Genomic DNA, 20,158 nt, shown 5'->3' with positions numbered 1-20,158 from the left:
CTTCTGACCTCAAGCCGAAACCCTGAGAAAAAGAAATCTGTGAAAGGGCTCAGAGAACGCGCAAGGTTTGGCGGCCCCTCCGGGGGTCGTTGGCCTTCTCGCCTTCCCTCCAACCAGGCCCATCCTTGCCTCGCCTCCGGAGAAGGAACGCACAGATCCACGCGCACGTGTGCAAACACACGCAGCCACCAACACCCTTCACGCTGCCTCAATTAAAACCGTGTGCCAGAGACACTCAGTGGGGACTTATTTATGCTTGGAAGTAAATATTGGGCTGATGTTGCCCTGCCGACATCTCCAGACAGAGACGTGCTGTGTAAATAGTCGGGTAACCGGAGAGACCGTAAACATGAGGCCCCGAGCTAGTCCAAAGAAGGAGTGTGTCCGAGGTCCTTGGAACGGCTTCCCGGGAGGTAACCCACGGGCCGGGGGAGGAGGGGGTGCGGATCTCACAAGAGCACAGATACTGTGGAGTCGTGCGGTCCAGTCCCTCACGCACTGCAACTCGGGCTGGGAAGGAAGAGGCTGGTGCAGACCCCAGAACTCGGTCAGGCCTTCTTCTCTCTTCCTAGGCCTCGAGCCCCCCACAACACCTCCCTGATGAGGGCTATCCTGAGGAAATCTGCCGTTTCCCTAGTTGTTTTCGGGTAGGTTTTTGATAGAAGGTTATATCGGAAAATTGTGAAAGTCTCTCAGGAGGGCTCAGGGCGATCGATGCTCTTCGGGGCTGCGGGCTGCCATCAATCAGGGCCGGTGCGGACAAAAGCCAGAAAGCAAGCTGAGCCTCTGTCTGCAGCTGAGCAAGGCTTGGCTTGAGTCCTCCTCGAGGGTTTCCGTGAACGTTTCCTCCGCTGCAGACAGAACTGTTTTAAACACGGCCTTCTGCCCTTCAAGTGGCAATGCAAGCCCTTGGAAGGTTCCAGAAAAAAAAAAGTGCAGGACAACATTGACTCCACTGGATGGGAATGGACTGTGGGGCTGCTGAGGGTCCAGCTTAAACTCATTATGAATCATCCCCCAGGGGGCGCAGCTGGCAGCCAAACCAGGTTTGCCCAGCACTTCTCAGACGTCTCCCCCAGAGTAACCAGAGCGAGAGGAGGTGCCTAAGGAAGGCCTGCTGCCAGAGAAATGTCTTTGAAGTCTCAATTTATCTTCGTTCTAAGAATTTTATAACTCCTTGTGTGTATCCATCCTGTAGCATAAACATGGAAAATGCAGTTTTCCCCAAATTTCCAAAAGCTCCTCGAAAACGATCGCCACCGGACGAGGGCTCCGTGTCTTGGGCCGCCTTCGCGTGAACCCTGGGTGTATGCAGCTGTGTGCCCCCCAGGCTGCAGCCCCGGGGTTGCTCTGGGAACCCGCCGAGGTCTGAGAATGCCATCGGTGTCTTAGAGCCAGGAGATGACCTCACCTGTGGCCCAGGAGCAGTCATCAGGACTCGGGGCTCCCCCTGTCGCGTCTCTCCCGTACACCGCTTCCGAGAAGGTCCTATGGCAATGGGCAGACCTGGTGTGACGCAGGTGTTGGGGGACCACTGCTCGGTAAACTCAGAGCCTGGGCTTTGGGTTCTGTATCAAAAGCCACAACGAGGCTCTAAACGGCCCAAAGCTGATATTCTCTTTTTCTGAAACGGAGTTAGCTTAGTCGTGTAAGAAACAATATTAGTTCGACAGAGAGCCACCACTCACCTTTGTGCAAACTAGCAAACAGAGCCCCTTCGTCCAGAAACTGTACTCCCATCCTTTAGAAAATTCAGGAAACCTGCGGATTTTGTTGAGGGGGAGTGGGGGGAAAGACACTCTACTGCCATCTGCTGGGAAATAGTTGTAATAAATGGACATGTCCATGATATCCACGGCGTGAGGGGCACTGCCCCCTTCATACAGTGCACAGCCTGCACCACTGTACCCAACTCCCTAGCCGTGAGAGTGGACTGAGTTTTAAGAAATGGTCTTTGGGCTGCATCGAAGAAGGGCAAACGCCAGTGGCCAGCTCCAGCCTTCCGTCTAAGAGGCCACGCCCGGGTTGTGTCGGACAGAGCGCTTGAGACCCCGTGGCGTTGCAGTGGGGCATAGAGTTTGCAAGGCTCTTTTGTTTCTGAGAGCGGCGTGACAGCCGTCCCGGGGGTGGGGAGGGATTCTTAGGACTGAAGCTGACACCACTCCACTTGAGAGAAAAGAGCTTGCTTCTGGATGCCTGCAGGAGATGATGGTGCTGTCACCTCGTTGGTAACAAGTATGACACTTAAACATGGGCACACGGGAGCTCCATGTGACCGTGCATCTGGCTGCTCTAGATCCTTGCTCCATTGCTTGCACACTCTATTTTAAATCCTTATGCTAGCACAGCTGTGAGAAAGTGAGCCGACTTTTGTGCTGCTTGGAGACGAGCAAGAAAAGTCTGTTCAGCAGGACAAGGCACGGCGCTGCTCCTTCGGTCTAGAACCCTACCAGCTGCGCCTGCCTCTCTTCCTGCGAGGAAGACTTTCAGTAAGTCAGACAGAAAACACGGGGTGCCGTATGGCTTGACTCATGCTGCGTGACAAACCATCCCGAAGTTGAATGGCTTAAAAGCAGCAAACGTCTGTCTAGCTCACAAGTCTGTGGGTCGGGCTGAGCTTAACAGGGGGGGTTCTCTGGTCTCGGGTAGACTCGTGTCTGCGCCTGCAGGCAGTTGGGGGTTGGCCGGTCTTCGGGGGCCTCACTGAGCGCACTCGCATCTAGACCAAACTCGTGGAGGCCGGGCAGGGTTCTGGGAAGCGCGAGAGGCCTCTTGAGGCCCAAGCGGGGGTACCGACACGGCTTCGCCTCCACTGCGTCCGGTTTTCAGAACAAGTCACAGTGCAGAGTCAAGGGGTGGGAACCAGCCCCCCTCCTCATGATGGGAACTCCCGCAGAGTCACGTGGTGAGGGGCCTGGACGCGGGGGACGCAGGATTGTGGGCGTTTCTGCGGTTACTGCCAAGTACGGGTGATACGCTAAGCTCCGGGGACAAAATGCACAAACCCTGCCTTCAAGGAGTCCTCAGACTTAAGACAAACTCGAAGGATAATGAGGGAGCCGTTGAAATTCCGCCTGACTGGAGATGAGCTACTTATCTGGGATCGAAAGTGAGTAGTCTGGGATTAGTGAAGCATTGCACCATCAGCAGGCAGAGTTCTGTGCTGAGGAACCTTATTTCCATCTTACATCCAGCCTTACTCTCGTGATTATGTCCTCCTTAGCACAGAAGGTGCTCATGACATATTTGCCCAGTCAACCACATCTTTTAACGGTATTTCAAGCAGTGACTTCTGAGACATTTCCAGTAAGTCTTGGGTTGCTCTCCTGACCTTCTGCAGGCGTGCTTTGAGGGCCTTGACAACGGCCTTTTTCCAGAACATCCAGACCAAGCCCTGATTCCACATTCCTTGCAGAGAGGAGAAGGTGATAGGGACTTAAGGAGAGGAAAATGTGTGTGGGCAGGGGGGTGGAGGGGAGTGCCAGAGAGTGGGGTCCTGGCAGATGCAGTCTTATGCCGAGAAGAAACTTCCAGGGCCGAAAACACTAGGAACTCAGTGTCCGAAACGCTGGCCGTGCGGATTGACACTCAGAGCCGCAAACCCTTGGCAGTTGTTTTGAGAAAGCTTCTTCCCCGTCATTCAGCCCGCCTCAGCCCCTTCACTGACTGCACTCTGAGTGCGCTCCCAGGATTCCCCTGGCAACCCGGAGAGGCCCATCAGCCCCTCCTCTGGGGCGAGGAATTCCGACCATCGGCTGACGGAGGACGCTCAGCTCACAGGGAAGGAGCATGAGGACGAATGGACAGATAGAGAAGTGGGCGTGCCTGTGAGAGCTGGGCTGGCCTGACGACTCGCTCGGTGCAGGTTTCAGATTCGCTCCTGGCGGCACACTGCAGAAGTTCCTGGTCGTGAGCGCTTTCGAACGTGGCCACGGGGGTCACGAGCTCATGACGGTGTGGAACCACAAACCTGCAGGACAGCAGGCTCACCGACAGCAGACTGAACGCGTGCGGCCGTTTGAATTCCTCCATTCGAGGGGATTGAAACGGGGATTTGAGGGCGGGTCACTGATTTGCAAGGTGACCGCAGGAAACCCTGATCAGAGCAGGAAAGCGAGACAGCAAAAGAGAAGGAGGCCCACCGAGACGTGGTAAGTAAGGCTGGTTACCGCTTCGGGCAAGTTCCACCGGGGAACTCTGGTAGGTCGTGCACCTGAGGGTTGTCACAGCCAAGAAGAGGGGGTGTTGGAGTACCCCACTCCAGCTGGCCACGTTTAAGGGCAGAGGTAGGGAGGGATGTCTGACGTCAGAAACAGCGGCCACGAATGCTGGCGACAGAGGACGAGACGTGCCGGGTCTCTCCGAGCATGGGAGAAGGTCAGCTCCCATGCTTAATGTCTGTGATGCCTGTTCGAGAAAACCCAGAAACTCGTCTTGCCGGATGTGACGTCAGAGGGGAAGGTCTTTCCAGAACTGAGCTGAAGGAAACTGCCATCCCGGATCCGGTGAGATGCCAGTTTTCGGGGAGTTCACACTGCTGGGTGTGGGGCAGGTACTGCGTGTTTTGTAGGTTTGAGAGAAAGATCTAGAGGAACAGCAAGGTAGAATGCAGACTGACGGACGCTTTTCAAAGCCTGTTCTGTGAGAGCAGTATTTAGCAATTCCCCCACGATGGCTGATGTCTCCCCGGATAACAATATGTTTATCAAAAGCCAAATGAGCTCAGGAAATGTCAAGTCCCTGAGTTTCTTAGATCCTTTACTAAGGGTCTATTAGATCCTTGACTTTCTACCGTGCATTACATACGTCTTAAAGGAAGAGGGGCGCCTGGATGGCTCAGTTGGCTAAGCGTCCAGCTGCGGCTCAGGTGATGGTCTCGCCATCCATGAGTTCGAGCCCCACGTCAGGCTCTGTGCTGCCCGCTCAGAGCCTGGAGCCCACTTGGGATTCTGTGTCCCCCCTCTCTCTTTTCCCCTCTCCTGCTCGTGCCCTGTCTCGCTCTGTCTCTCAAAAATATATATTAAAAAAAAAATTTTTTTTAAGGAAGAAAGAAGGCAGCATCTCCCAAACTCATTTGACTGTGAATTTTATTCGCAAATCACTATTTTACTCCCAAATGCCTTTGAATAACTCTCGGTAACTAGTGTTTGCCAGCACACCGTTCGGAAAACACTTCACCAAAAGCACTTTATAAGGAACAGTCATAAGAGAACCTGCAGAAAGTCCGTGCATTTTGAAAAGTGGCCCCACAATAATGCTCTTCCTAAATCGGTCTAATCTGAGGGGCTTTCCAAGCCTTCCCAGGTCTGTGAGTACAGGACTTTTTCTCCTCCTCCCCCAGGCTGCCTTGGGACTGAAAGGGCTGATTCTCCAGCATTCTAACCCGGCTTCTCCTCTCTCTGCCTTTTAGATGGGCTTCTTTCGCCGAAGGTACAAAGAAATTATTGAAGCTGAGAAAAACCGGAAAGAGAACGAAGACAGTTGGGACTGGGTCCAGAAAAACCAGTGACCTGCCACACCAGTCACGTGACCCAATCGGCCGCCTGTCGTCCTTGATCTTTGTATCTTCCATATTTGGAAGAAAGAATCTTCTCCAGATTTTTCGGAGGCCCCACTGATGCTGTTCTCTTCCTTGTTTTTTGTCAAGCCCAGGAGCCACCCTGAGGCAGCCGCTCTGGCCAGGTCACATGACTGGAGCCACCACCTGTTTCTTCTTAAAGGTGAACTCCGAACTTGGGAAAGCAAGCTACAGAGGTGAACGATATTTATGGATGCAACGTGCGTGGTCAACCCTCAGGGGAAAACTGTTACCTAAAAGTATTTTTATAAATATAAGCCTTTTATATACTGATTATGTCTTTATATTTGTATCGATGTTTTATTATTTCTATTAAATAGTTATATAATTCACTCAAGCACTGATCTCCGGGCTGAAATCTTGGAAGTACGCGTGCATTCGTACAGATCTGATCGTACTTTGGGACTTGCTGTTAAAAAGGGACGTGCACATAAAATAATCTGAGGAGACCTCGTGTGAGCCACGAAGCAGGCGGCACCACACGTATAGTGGTTGAGGTCAGACCCCTAAGACAATTCGCATCTTTGTTGCCTGGAGTCGTTTGAAATAATGTGCTAAAGAACTCTAAGCGGTTTTTCATACATACCTTGCATCGGAAGGCTTCCAACAGGACTTTGAATGGAAAAACCTGCCCCTAGCACAAGTCTGCTCGGCATCACCTGTACGGACATCACACCCTCCTTCCACTTGGATTAATGGACAAGAGCTTGGAGCAAGGCCATTGGGTCACCTGGCAAACCTCAGCAAGGCATCTCATCCTGGACGTCATGCATCCGAGTCTGCTCGCCACGAGGACTAAGTCAGTGCCCACCAAGCAAAGACTTGTGTCAGAATGCTGTGATGTGTTGCCTTTTCGTGGTAATTTGAGGTCAGAGGTCTCCGCTTCCCCTCCCACTCTTGCTGCCCCAGCTGATGGCCATTGCAGATTCCTTCCCAGAGATGACCGTTCAACCTGTCCTTAGTTTTTAAAACAGCGTCTTAAGGGAGGTTCCCCGAAAGCAGACTCCAGTACAAAGATTTGCCTGCAAGTAACCGAATAAGGTGGTGTTCTGCCCGTAGGAGACGGCAGTAAGGGGGTGAGGGAAGCAGGACAGGGAAGGGGAGGAAGCCAGGCAAGGGTGCCACTTCAGAGGACATCCCGAGGAGGGCAGCTTCAGCCTGATCCTGCGGGGAGCTCTGGAGGGTAAGTTATGTCCCAGAGTCGCCCCAACCCGGGGCAAGGGAGCTGATCTTTCAGATTCTTGGGCGCAGGGGAGCTATAAATTTCCCACCCTCAGCTCCGGCTGGCAGAACGGCTCCGACAGCCCAGAGGCAGTCCTCTGCAGGAGAGCTGCAAATGCACCCCCAGCCCGGGGAGGCATCCAGAAATGATGTGAAAAAGAATGCACTGGGACCTGGGCGCAGCGCTGGCACTTCCCTGCCCACCGCGCACCTGAATGCTGAGTTGCTGCCCTTGGTTCCAGTCTCCCTGTTTGCCGGTTGGTGTTTATCATCAGCCGTGCTGTGCTGCCTGGTTTTGAGTGCAATGTGATTTTCTAGAAGGGCAATGAGATGATGCGTGTAGTGTGCCCAGCACAGCGCCTGGACCGCAGGGGACACTCAGTAACTGGCCGCAGCCCTGGCCGCGGTCGCCACGGACCTTCTGATGAGAGAAAAAACACGCGGCTGAGAACAGGGTCTGACAAAGAGTCCTTAATGGCTTATTACAGCCCGCTGGAGCCCCAGGTGCATAAAAGATCGTAGCAAATGGGACCGAAAGAAGAAACAAGACGGGGATCTTTCTTGTAGGGCCTTGTCTACTGGAAGCTAACATGTTGGGGGGGGGGGGTCTGTGAACATCGTTGCAAAGACGCAGAACTCCAGAGGAGACAGGCTTTTCCACGCACATACGTGGCTAATACTTGGAAAGATAGCCAAAGTTTAGGCAAAATCATGAGGATGCCGGACAGTTGTGAACCCGGCGTGGAACAGAAGCGTCTTTTCGTTTCTTATTGTGCAGTTGACTCCGATGCGGAAAGACAACGAACGTATCATGTGTCCCTTCCTGGTGAATCTGGGAATAGATGTCAAGGCCAGAGGGTCAATGGCATGAACTAGGCTGATCTTAGAATGAAGGCGGGGATGTTGCTTCTGACAGGGACGGAGGCAGAGGTAGCTACCGGGCAGATGCAGTCAAAGACACCAGTTGTCAAAGTTCCCCCGTGAGTTGTATCAAAAGTAGTGAGGGCAGTTTTGAGGGGGTCTTGGTCACTCGCTTAAAGGACACTTTTAAGCTGTACATCAGGAGCTGCGTTAAGTGCTGGGGCTTCCCCAGAGAACTCCGCAGCACATTCTGCCCGGAGAGCCAAACCCTCCCGCCAGAGGCGGACAGAGAGTCTCCTCTATGAGACCCCATGTGCGGCTTTCCCTCAATGGACTTTTGCTCGTAGTATCGTGCCGTCCTTTAATAAGCCATTGAAGATTGTTAGGCGGTAGGCCTGGGTCAGCTCCCTCAGCGGCTTTGGACAAACGCATTTACAGCCTGTAACCAGCTCCCTTACGAGGGGTGCAGACGCACTGGTGGCCACGTAGAGGATGACTCCTCCTGTTCCCGTGGACGGTCTCGGAGCCAGGATCTGTTTGCCCCTGGTCGATTCTGAACGGCAGACCCACATGAGCAGTCATACGCTCAGGAGATCACTAAGACTTCATAAGGCAGCCACTCCAGGAATCTGTCCGGAGAAGGACGGTGCCTCTGCCCGTCTGATGGTGCTGAGTAGCAGGTGGGGCGACAGCAGGAAGTTAGCTGCTTGACACGGTGATAAAGAAGCCCAGCCCACCGTGAGCCCTCTCAATAGGCTCTCAGGGGAAGCAGGCAGGGTGAATGGCATCTGTACAACTTCTCCAGAATATTCTTTTGAAAGTCCACAGTGCATTCCGGTTTCGAACCCTCCTGCTTCTGTGGGTTCACTGTGGAATCCTATCAGATATCCTCTTACACAGCATTAGTTCAATCTGCTTCGGCTTTTAGTTATGTATTCAGTATGGTTTTACCTGATGGGAAGATTGAGACACTTTTTAAATATGAAAAAGGACCTTTGTAAAAATTGAAAATAATGCCCGCTTTTCAAGAATGGTTGACTTATGCTCCGTTGATATGGGACTCATGAGTTGGGGACATCCCCAGAGTGAGTCCTAGACCTGTTCCCAAGAAAAGACCACAAGGTTTAGGAATAAGGAGATACTAGAAGAAGGGGGCGGGTCCATTGGCTTGATGCTGACTGACAGGCACACGTCAGGAATCCGCTGTCTCAGTCAGCTGGTACCAGCATCAGCATCACCAGGAGTATCTCACGTTCGGTGAATGTTGTAGAAAATCCACTAGAAAGTCGTCTTTCACCAAGTCATCTATGAGCCAAAGGCAAGGGAGTTAAGAACAAACAGAAAAGCAGCAGGCCTCCCAGGAATATCTGGGACCTGTTTTCAATGCAGAAGTATAGTAGATCCCCCCCAGTGATACATGTGCTGTGGGCTACCTGTTAAAACCCTAGCAGAGTCCTTTTTTTTAAAGGCTGTTCCGCTGCTCTTATTCTTGGAAAAGACATTGTGGCCAGGGGAATGCAGTTACACATAGGTTACATACAAAATGTGCATCTGGTGAAACCCACATGCACCTGACCCAGACTTCCGGAAATGTAGAGGCACTGCAAAGGATTGCTATGTCGGGGAAATGGCCCTTTAGCAGACAAAAGGCAGCAAGCGAGTGTCATTTCAGAAGTGCTCCGACGTACAGGGGTCGAAGCAATGTGTTGTTCTGCTATGTGGAGCAGTGGTACACACAGCGGGTAATATTTTCTGAAACAAAGAATGGCTGAAGGGAAGATACAGATGCCACTAGGGCCAAGATGAACCTACTAGAATGTCTTCCGATTTTCAGCACATTGGGATAATGAACAAATTTCCCACATGGTGCAATGCTTTATAGCACAATGGTCTAGATTTCAGACTTTGTTGTTGTTGTTGTTGTTGTTTTTCCTAATGTGCACGGTGTGACGGGCAGAGTGAGTTTAAAAGCTTTAAGAGTGATTAATTGCATGGCAGACACCCACGCTAACTTCACTTCCAGAACTTGACTGATGCATCCATGTACATTTACGTTGAGGAATTTTGGTGGGAGGGGTGTTCCTCCTCCCAAAGTCATTAAAAGTGTATTAAAGTTTATGCAGTCACTTCTAATTCACTTGCACTGTTAGGGGAATGCAGGTTTACAAAAATACATGTTTGGAATAAAAAATGGCTGCAGATGATTCAGGAGTTTGGTCTGTAATTTCTTTGCTGCTGGTGAAGAACTTGAACCTTTTCAGGGTGTTGAAGATGCGGTTTGAATGTAATACGTCACGAGCGTTAAAGAGCACGTGCAGGTCTATCTAATCGTGCGTGAACAACCCCCTCCATGTGGCCGAACTGTCCCCGATCCTTGGCCTCCATTCCGTAGTCACCACTTTCTCTGTGCGTCACCCACCTGCCCAGGGCCACACCTGGGACTTTGATCTGCAGACAAACGTGCCCAAATTAAATGGAGTGGATTCCTTGTTGTTAGTAGACTGCTTCCACTAGTCACCAAGCATTTCCCCAGAAGCTTTCTGGTAGCATCCTTACACGTTTACAAACATCGTGTTCTCTTACATTTGTAATCTCCATCTGTCTAGTTACGTCCCTGTTCTTATCTCAAATGCTGTTCACTTCTGTGTGTTTCTCTTTTTTCCCTGGATGAGACCAACAAAGATCTATTTTGCCAGTGCTTTCAAGAATAAGCCTTTGGCCATACCAATCAAACCTACTGGGTTTTGTTTTCTGTCTCATTCATTACTGCCTTTATACTTATTAAAAGTTATTACAGTGCCCCGTAGTTAAAATTCATGCACAAACACACCACACAGTATAGAAGAAGGGTATGAGAAGATACACGCCAAGGGGTTAAAAATGGTTACCTTTAGGTAGATGGGAATGGCAGTGTTTTAGCTTTGTTTTTTGTTTTGTTTTTCCTTGCCTGAGGTTTAGTGTAGTTCCAGGCATTTTTTAGCGTGTATTTCTTTTGCAACAATGAGGCATATGCAAATTATTTTTTAAATAAAATCACATCTGGGAGAATATGAATTGCTAAGCCAAAAGAGATCTCAAATTGCAAGTCCAGAAAGGAAGAGCTTTGTTTGCAGCAAAGAGCACTGATGAGTCTGACTCTGAGGACAATGGTCCAGTGAGTAATTTCAAGCTTTTTAATTCCAGATACTTCCTGGCTTAACAAGAACTGCCGCCGTCACGAAGACTAATTAAATACATTTCTCTAAGGTTACCCAACCTGTTTCCTTAAGCCAGGAAGAGGTCTGGACAAACTCAAAGGAATCAAAAGACACAAAACTAAGAGGAAGAAAATCACCAGTTAGCAATGTCAGGCCCCCTTCGGTCAGGAGTTTTTCAGTCTGCCAGATTACGTCTGGTCCTTATAGACTGTCTGTTCATCAGGTTACTGTGCTTGGTAATCGAATTAATGTAAGTACTTACTTAGAGCCCCGCCTACGCTATGAAACCAGTTGGCAGCTATCCATCAGCAAAGGCGCCTGACCCTGAGATCACGTCCATTCATTCTACGTACACGTCCAACTGAAGTGTGTTTAACAAGGTATCTCTGACTCTGTGCCGAAATCTGAAGCTGTGCCATCTGGGCTTGCTACCAAAGCCCTGCTTTGCCTCAAAGTCGGATCCAGATCATTTTATACTTTATTTGATGTGACTCTTCCACAATTGAAAAAGATCCTAAAAATTAAAACAAATCTCATCAAAGGTACAACTACTCGCCAAACAGATGAAAAAGCAGGGGGCATTTTTAAAGTATTTCCAGGAAACCTTTCTTCTAAGAAGTGACAGATTAAGATAAGTGAAATTCTCTCCAAATCGACATCTATTCAGAACCCACCTTATCAGTTAGGAGACTCTCTGGCTCCATATAATAGAAAAAATCCAAAATGACAACGTTTTAAACACGATAGAAGTGTGTTCCTCTCTCACATAAGAGAAGACGAGGTCTGAGTCATCAAGATCTCATATAGCAGCTTCGTGGATCATCAGCACATCAGCTCCTATCTTTCGAGGCATGTGGTTTACATCCTTAAAGTTGTTTCCTGGTTCCAGATGGCTACCAAGGAACCAACCACCATGACAATATTCCAGGCCAACAGTAGGGGAGGAGGATAAAATGCCACATGCCTCCTCCCTTCTCACTAGCCTTGCCAGAAGTCCCATACAACACTAACCAGAAATTTGTCATAAAAATCCACCCGCCCGCAAAGGAGGATGGGGAGTGGGTTATTAAGGTCTAAGAGGAGTGCACATGTTGAAGGTAACTACGTCGCCACACCCACCATGTGTAAGATACTCAGAATGTAAGTGTCCTAAACCCTAAGTGTGTAGGGCTGGATGTAAGCAAAGGGAAAGGCTTTATTTGGGGTCAGAGTGGGAATCTCAGGTACACAGAGTTGGTTAATCAAATTCACGTCCACGCAAAGCCTTTTCTCATTTTGTGTCATTTTTCTCCTTTATCCACCTGGCTCCGTCCCCACTTACATTTCCCCCTCTTCCCGAGGCACCAAGTCTAGTGGATGGAGTACATGTCCTTGGAAATGTACATAGTATTATTTTTTTAAGTTTATTTATTTTTATATATTTTTATTTTTTTTCATTATGAAATTTACTGTCAAATTGGTTTCCATACAACACCCAGTGCTCATCCCAACAGGTGCCCTCCTCAGTACCCATCACCCACCCCTCCCTCCCACCCCCCATCAACCCTCAGTTTGTTCTCAGTTTTTAGGAGTCTCTTATGTTTTGGCTCCCTCCCTCTCTAACCATTTTTTTTTCTTCCCCTCCCCCATGGTCTTCTGTTAAGTTTCTCAGGTTCCACATAGGAGTGAAAACATATGGTATCTGTCTTTCTCTGTATGACTTATTTCACTTAGCATCACACTCCCCGGTTCCATCCACGTTGCTACAAAAGGCCAGATTTCATTCTTTCTCATTGCCAAGTAGTGTTCCATTGTGTATATAAACCACAATTTCTTTATCCATTCGTCAGTTGATGGACATTTAGGCTCTTTCCATAATTTGGCTATTGTTGAGAGTGCTGCTGTAAACATTGGGGTACAAGTACCCCTATGCATCAGTACTCCTGTATCCCTTGGGTCAATTCCTAGCAGTGCTATTGCTGGGTCATAGGGTAGGTCTATTTTTAATTTTTTGAGGAACCTCCACACTATTTATTTTTAGAGAGCGCACGCACACGGGGGCGGGGAAGGGGCAGAGAGAAAAATCCCAGAGGCTCCGCACAGAGCCCAACATGGGGCTCAATCTCAAGAACCATTAGATTATGGTTCTCATAATTAAGACCCGACCCCAAATCAAGAGCCAGACACTTAACCGACTGAGCCATCCAGGTACCCCTCATTTCCCTGATTTCTTTAGTTTGTAACTAGAAGTTTGTACCTCTTAATCCCTTTTGTCTGTTTCAGCACCACTTCCCCCGTCTACTTCCCCTCTGGCAACCGCCAGTTTGTTCTCTGTATTTAAGAGTCTGTTGTTTGTCGATTTGTTTTGTTTTTAGATTCTACAGGTAAGTGAAATCATAAAGTATATGTCTTTCTCTGTCTGATTTGTATCACCAGCATAATACTCTCTAGATCCATCCATGTTGTTGCAAATGGCAGAATCTCATTCTTTTTTATGGCTGAGTGATATTCCATTATATCTATATCTATATATCTCTATCACCTCTTCTTAGTAACTCATCATGGATGAATGCTTGGATTGTTTCCCTGTATTTGCGATTGTAAATAACGCTGCAATGAGCATAGGCGTGCGTGTAGCTTTTCCAGTAGTGTTTTCGTTTTCTCTGGGTAAATACCCAGTGGTGAAAGTACTGGTTCACAGGGTAATCTTATTTTTAATTTACTGAGGAACCTCCATACTGCTTTCCACAGTGGTTGTACCAATTTGCATTCTCACCCACGGTGCATGAGTGTTCGTACTCAATGATCAAAAACTCAGATCCCTCTGTTCCCTCCTTCGTCCCTGCAAGGTTAGCTCCTTAGCCTGGGGGCTTGCAACATGAGAATAACAACAGATACTGCAAACTCCAACGACAGTGAATAGTAGTGAATAGCTTTCTTGAGGGATCCTGTATTTTCAGGACAAGAGATAGCTCTAAGATGCTATACATTCATCATTAAAACATTTAGTGACTCCTTACACAACAGAAATACAGACTATTGCCCAGGCTCTTCTGAGGACTGATGACCATCCATGGACTCTCCATGTAAGACCTCCCCAGGATATTTGTAATATCAAATATCTAAGATGCTCTCATTGCCATGTCCAAAACTGTTGACAGATGACGTGTGGAATGTACAGTGTAGGGGTGTGTTTGAGAAGATGAGCTATTGATTTAAGCAGATCATGGGCCAACAGCCAGCAGGAGAGAAAAGGAGCAGAGGACCATACCCACCAGGGCCCTGAGAGACGGGGGACTTGCAGAAGAGAGCCCTGGTTATTGGTGGGGCAGTACCCCGCCCCCTGCCCGCCAAACTACCACTACCCCACCACATCCCAGAACCTTGCCTAAGGGAACTTGGGAAGAAAATTAGTTCACCTAGGACCCCCAGGGCAGATGGACACAGGGAATAATGCAGCTGCATATACACATGACCATCCCCAAAGAGGGGATTCAGGAACATCTGGTTGAATGATTCTGGCTGAATTATAGATACTTGCATATGGTGTCATTATGGCTTTGTCTACCCACTCATTAGCAGCAAGCTCTGGCCCGTATCAGTTACCTCTAGAATTTGAATCTTCGAACTGTTACCTATTCTGGACATCACTCATTATGGAAGTTTTTTCCTCAGCAGTCCAGAAATTACATTCTTCCAGCTTCTGTTAAACACTCCATTTGATGGAACATTCGCGTGATTTCCCCGCCCAACTGGTCAGCGCTCCCTGAACCTTGCGGGCTCCCTCTTTTTCCCCAGCCCTCCCAGCCATCTATCCCAAGCCTCCTTTTTTTTTTTTGCTTTAAAAAAAATCATCATGAAAAACCATTTTTAATGGTATTAAGCACATTCTAATTGTTGTACAGGCACCACCACCATTCATCCCCATAACTCTTTCCATTTTGTTAAACTGAAACTCTCTACCTGTTAAGCAAGTCCCATTCTCCCCTCTCCCCAACCCCTGCCAACCACCCTTCTATTTCCTGTTTCTATGATTTTGACTCTTCTAAGTACCTCATGTAAGTAGAATCCTACAGCGTTTGTCTTTTGGTGACTGGTGTATTTCACTTAGCATAATGTCGTCAAGGCCCATCTATGTGGTAGCATATTGCAGAGTTTTCTTTCTTCTTAAAGCTGAATAATATTCCATTGTATATACATCCCACATTTGGCTCATCCATTCACTGGCCAACAGAGCACTGAGGTTGCTTCCACCTTTTGACTACTGTGAGGGATGCTGCTGTGAACATGGGTGCACAAATACCTCTTCAAGACCCTGCCCTCAATTCTTGTGGGTGTATACTCAGAAATGGGATTGCTAGATGATATGGTTAATTCTATTTTTAAGTATTTGAGGAACCACCATATTGTTTTCCATACCGCCGCACCATTTATGCCCCCAAACATGCACGGGGGTTCCAATTTGTCCACATCCTCACCAACACTTGTTTTCTGGGTTTTGTTGTTCGTTTGTTTTTTCACAGTAGCCAGCCTAATGCGTATATGGCAGTATCTCATTGTAGGTTTGACTTAACGTTTCCCTAACAATTTGTAATGTGGAACGCCTTTTCATGTGCTTGTTGGCCATTTGTAGATCTTCTGTGGAATAATGCCCACTCAAACTCTTTGCCCATTTTTGAATTGGGTTGTTTGTTGTTGTTGTTGTTGTTGTTGTTGTTGCTGAGTTTTAGAAGTTCTCTATTTATTCCGGGTATAAACTGCTTATCAGATATGTGATTTGCAAATATTTTCTTCCGTTCTGTGGGTTTCCTTTTTACTCTGTGGACAATATCTTTTGAAGCATAAAATGTTTAAGTTTTTGTAGAGTCCAATGTTAATAGAGTCCAAACTGTCTATTTTTTCTTTTGTTACCTGTCCCTTTAGTGTTGTGTTCGAGAAATCATTGCCAAATGCAATGTTGAGACACTTTTGTCCTGTGTTTTCTTTTAAGAGTTTTTTTTAAGGTTTACTTATTTTTGAGGGAGACAGACAGAGTGCAAGCAGGGGAAGGGCAGAGAGAGAGGGTGACACAGAATCCGAAGCCGGCTCCAGGCTCTGAGCTGTCAGCACAGATCCTGACGTGGGGCTTGAACTCAAGAACCATGAGATCATTACCTGAACTGAAGTCAGACGCTTAACCGACTGAGCCACCCAGGTGCGCCTCTTCTAAGAGTTTCATTGCTTTAGGTCCTTCCTCCATTTTGAATTAATTTGGGCATGTGCTGTGAGGTATGGGTCCACCTTCATTCTTTGCCTGTGGATATCCAGTTGCCCCAGGCCCATTTGTTGAAAAGACTGTCTTTCCCCTCCATTGAATGGTCTTGGCATCCTCGTCACAAATCACTTGATCATATGTGTGAGAGTTCATTACCGGGTCTCTGTTCTATCCCGTTGGTCTATTTGTCTGTTCTTCCCACTGTCTCCCCAACCCTCCCCACCATCTGTCCTAAGCCTCCCTTAAAAAAAAAAAAAAGTTCTATTTTGTCTCCATGACAGCACTCAAAGCATATGAAAAGAGCTGCTGTATAACCTACAAAATTTCTCTTTCCTGCATAAAGAAATCTCCAGTTCCTAAGACTATTTTTATGACAGTTTCCACATCCTGCACCATCTCTGACATAGAAGAAACTGCCACCCTGTAACGAAGCCACCCCTCAACTTTCCCTCCTTGCTCTGAGTTGCCAGTATAGAACTAAATTCAGTAACTAGAATTTTTCCACGTTTAATTTGCAGCATTGCCATCCTGTGGACTCATAAGAAGGTTGTGGGCAACTCGTTGGTATTTTTTAATCCACTGCTACAAAAGAAAAAAAGAAATATCTTCCCTATGCCATTTGTCTTAATTCTGGGAAATATTTCAGGAAAGTACAAACATGATTACAACAAATGCCTGGACATCTACCACCATTGTGTCGTGTTTGCTTCAATTATTTTGTCGAGTCATTGGGGTTGTTTTTTTTTTAACTTTTGGGGGAAATAATGATAGACTCAGGCAGTTGAAAAATAGTACAAAGAAGTCCTGTGTACCCTTCACCCAGCTTTCCCCAGTGGTAACATCTAGCATAACTATAATACATACAATATCAAAAAAGAGAAATGTGTGCTGATACGATCTACAGATCATATTCGGATTTCATCCCTTTTTATCTACATGCACGTGTGTGTGTGTGTGTGTGTGTGTGTGTGTGTGTGTGTGAGATCTGTAGCTTTCAGCAATTTGATCAGCCATAGAGACACACATAACCACTACCACAATCAAGATTAATCACCACATTATTTTGTACGCCTGAAACTGATATAATGTTATATGTCAATTTTAACTCAATTAAAAATGTTTTGCGAAGATTAATCACCACAAAAGGACTCCTTCATGCTACCCCTCCCCAACCATCCCTTACCCCTGACAACCATTAATCTGTCTCCATATCTTCTAGAAGATGTTTTATAAATGGAATCATAGCGTGCATAGCCTTCTTCTTTCTTTCCACTTGTACATTCTAGGCAGATTTGTTTCTATTCACAGAAACTGTTCCTTTTTCTTTCCTCTGAAGAAATACTCACTTTACATATGTGTCTTCCATACGAATGTCCATGTGTGGAAAACCTTCTTCAGCCATGTGGGGAGAGTGGGAGAAGGGAGATTCCCAATTTCACACTTGGTAGTTACTTTCCACAGTGGTAACACTTGTTTTCTGGTACTAGCCTATAGACACATTATATGGTTTCAAATTTGACTTTGGCAAACATTGTGCAGATTGGGGATGACTTACCTGACCAGGATCAGAGAAACAAAAATGTTTGAACTTCTTTTTTTTTTTTTTTTTAATTTTTTAACGTTTATTCATTTCTGAGTGACAGAGCATGAACATGAGCAGAGGAGGGGCAGAGAGAGAGGGAGTCACAGAATCCGAAGCAGGCTCCAGGCTCTGAGCCATCAGCACGGAGCCCGACGCAGGGCTCGAACTCACGAACCATGAGATCGTGACCTGAGTCGAAGTCAGGCACCCAACCAACTGAACCACCCAGGCGCCCCTCTTTTGCCCATTTTTGAATTGGACTGTGTCACATATTGCTGCAGAGTTTGGGCAGTTCTTTATACATTTTAGATAGTAGTCCTTTGTTACATATGTGGCTTGGAAATACTTTCTCCCAGTCTGTAATTTATCCATTTATTATTTCCTTTATGGATCATATTTTTGGTGTCCTAGTCTAAGGACTCTTCACCTCACCTGAGGTTGTGGATATTTCCTTCTGCTTTTTTTTTTTTTTCCCTGAAAGTTTTTGAGCTTTGCCTTTTCCAGAATGTCACATGGCTGGAAGCATACAGGATGTGGTCTTTTCAGGCTGGCTTCTCTCACTTGGTGAAAAGCATTGATGTTTCCTCCACATCTTTTCATGGCTCGGTAGCTCACTTGCTTTTAGCACTGAATAATATTTCATTGTTCTGGATGCAGCACAATTTATACATGCATTCATCTACCAAAAGACATCTCAGCTGCTCGCAAGTTGTAGCTGTTTTGAATAGAGTTGCACAGATATCTGTGTGCAGGTGTTTGCGTGGACTTAAGTTTTCAGCTCATTTGAGGAAATGCCCCGGAGCACAAGTGCAGGATCGTATGGTAAGGGTGTGTACAATTTTGTAGGGAACTGCCCAACTCTTCCCAAGCGCCCGCACCGTTCCGCATTCCCACCAGCAGTGGACGACAGAGTGAGCCCAGCCAAACCGAACAAGTCAGGAGGCTCTGGAGATGTGGCTTCCTCAAGAAATCAGTGCTGAGGGACACTTAACGTGTTTGGTCGCCAGGAAGGGAGATGTAAACAGGCTGAGCAAAGTTCGGGGATGAATTCGTGAGCAGTACAGAGAAAACTAAGTAAAAGGGAAAATAAAGAGAGACAATTCTTAACTTCAGGGAAAACGAAAGTTGAACAGAAAAGGGAAACAGATGCATCTAGCCTCAACCCCTGCTCCCCACTTTCATGGTCGCTGAAGAAACTACTGATAGTCACAGCTCCCACTGTAAAACATACAGTATCAGCCTAGAAGTTTCTTGTGAGTTTGGGTATAGAAACAGGTCTCGGGGTCTCCCAGGCTAACACCGCACCCCTTGGCAAACTACGAGAAGGCTGTATAACTATGGTTACTCACAATAACCATATAGATGGTCATTCAGATAATCATATCAAAAAAGGGTGTTACTCATAACATAAAACAGAAGGGTTTTCCTGTTCTGGTAGCAGAGAAGTCTTCCCTAAGGAAGAAATGATGGAGAAGGAGAAATAACCAGGTGGAAAAGGAGGGGAAAGCATTCCAGGCAGAGGGAACGGCATGTGCGAAGGTCCAGTGGCAGGTGCAAACTTAGATTATTCAGGAACCTGTGCAGAGCCCAGTGTCCACACAGGAGGAGCCAAGAGATACAGGTGTGTAGTGAGGCACGGGAAGCAGGCACACTGCTAGCAGGAGGCTGGAAGGAAGCTTCTGCCTATTTGGAAGCTTCCAGGGAAGCTTTTTTGAGGCACAGCTCACCCTCAAAAGTCTGAATTAACTGGGTGAAAATCAAATAATCTGGCTCCCGGCTGGCCCCCTGCTGGTCAGGACAAGTCAGGACTGCCTTTCTCACGACTGCTTCAGAGACTTGTGGATATTTTTGGTATTTATGGTAGCAGAACATTTACCTTTCTAAAACGTCAGTAAAGTAATGCTGAGGGGCAACATGAAAAAAGAAATTAAGTTATGCAATTAGTGGGAATAATGGGAAAAGAAATCAAGCAGCTTTTAAAAGAACAAAAAAAAACCCTTCAACCGTAAACTTATAAAGGCAATTTTTTTGCATATTAATTTTATTTTTTTTAACTTACATCCAAGTTAGCATATAGTGCAACAATGATTTCAGGAGTAGATTCCTTAATGCCCATTTAGCCCCTCCCCCTCCAATTTCCCAGCAACCCTCTGTTTGTTCTCTGTATTTAAGAGTCTCTCAGGTTTTGTCCCCCTCCGTTTTTATATTATTTTTACTTCCCTTCCCTTATGTTCATCTGTTTTGTCTCCGAAAGTCCTCATTTGAGTGAAGTCATGATATTTGTCTTCCTCTGACTAATTTCACTTAGCATAATACCCTCCAGTTCCATCCACATAGTTGCAAATGGCAAGATTTCATTCTGATCGCCGAGTAATGCTCCATTGTATATATATATATACCACATCTTCTTTATCCGTTCATCCATCAGTGGACATTCGGGCTCTTTCCATACTTTGGCTATTGTTGCTAGTGCTGCTAGAAACACT

At 47.1% G+C, this 20,158-nt stretch overlaps 1 protein-coding gene across 4 annotated transcripts in view; it reads left to right on the top strand.

Annotated features, from left to right (window-relative positions):
• Nucleotides 1-20,158, top strand: part of ITGA9 (integrin subunit alpha 9) — a 357,217-nt gene that overhangs the window by 331,284 nt on the left and 5,775 nt on the right. For 2 of the 4 annotated variants that reach the window (XM_053903995.1, XM_053903997.1), the window contains one exon: nt 5,411-9,864. The exons of the other annotated variants lie outside the window; for them this stretch is intronic. In XM_053903995.1, the coding sequence (XP_053759970.1) occupies nt 5,411-5,509 (99 nt within the window). In that variant the 3' untranslated portion in view covers nt 5,510-9,864. Of the gene's footprint in view, nt 1-5,410; nt 9,865-20,158 lie in introns of those variants that run through there. 4 annotated transcript variants of the gene reach the window in all.

This window comes from Panthera pardus, unplaced genomic scaffold (genome assembly GCF_024362965.1).
Source record: "Panthera pardus isolate Hobbes unplaced genomic scaffold, ASM2436296v1 HiC_scaffold_16, whole genome shotgun sequence".
NCBI classification, from domain to species: domain Eukaryota; kingdom Metazoa; phylum Chordata; class Mammalia; order Carnivora; family Felidae; genus Panthera; species Panthera pardus.
This window is presented reverse-complemented; position numbering and strand designations above follow the sequence as displayed.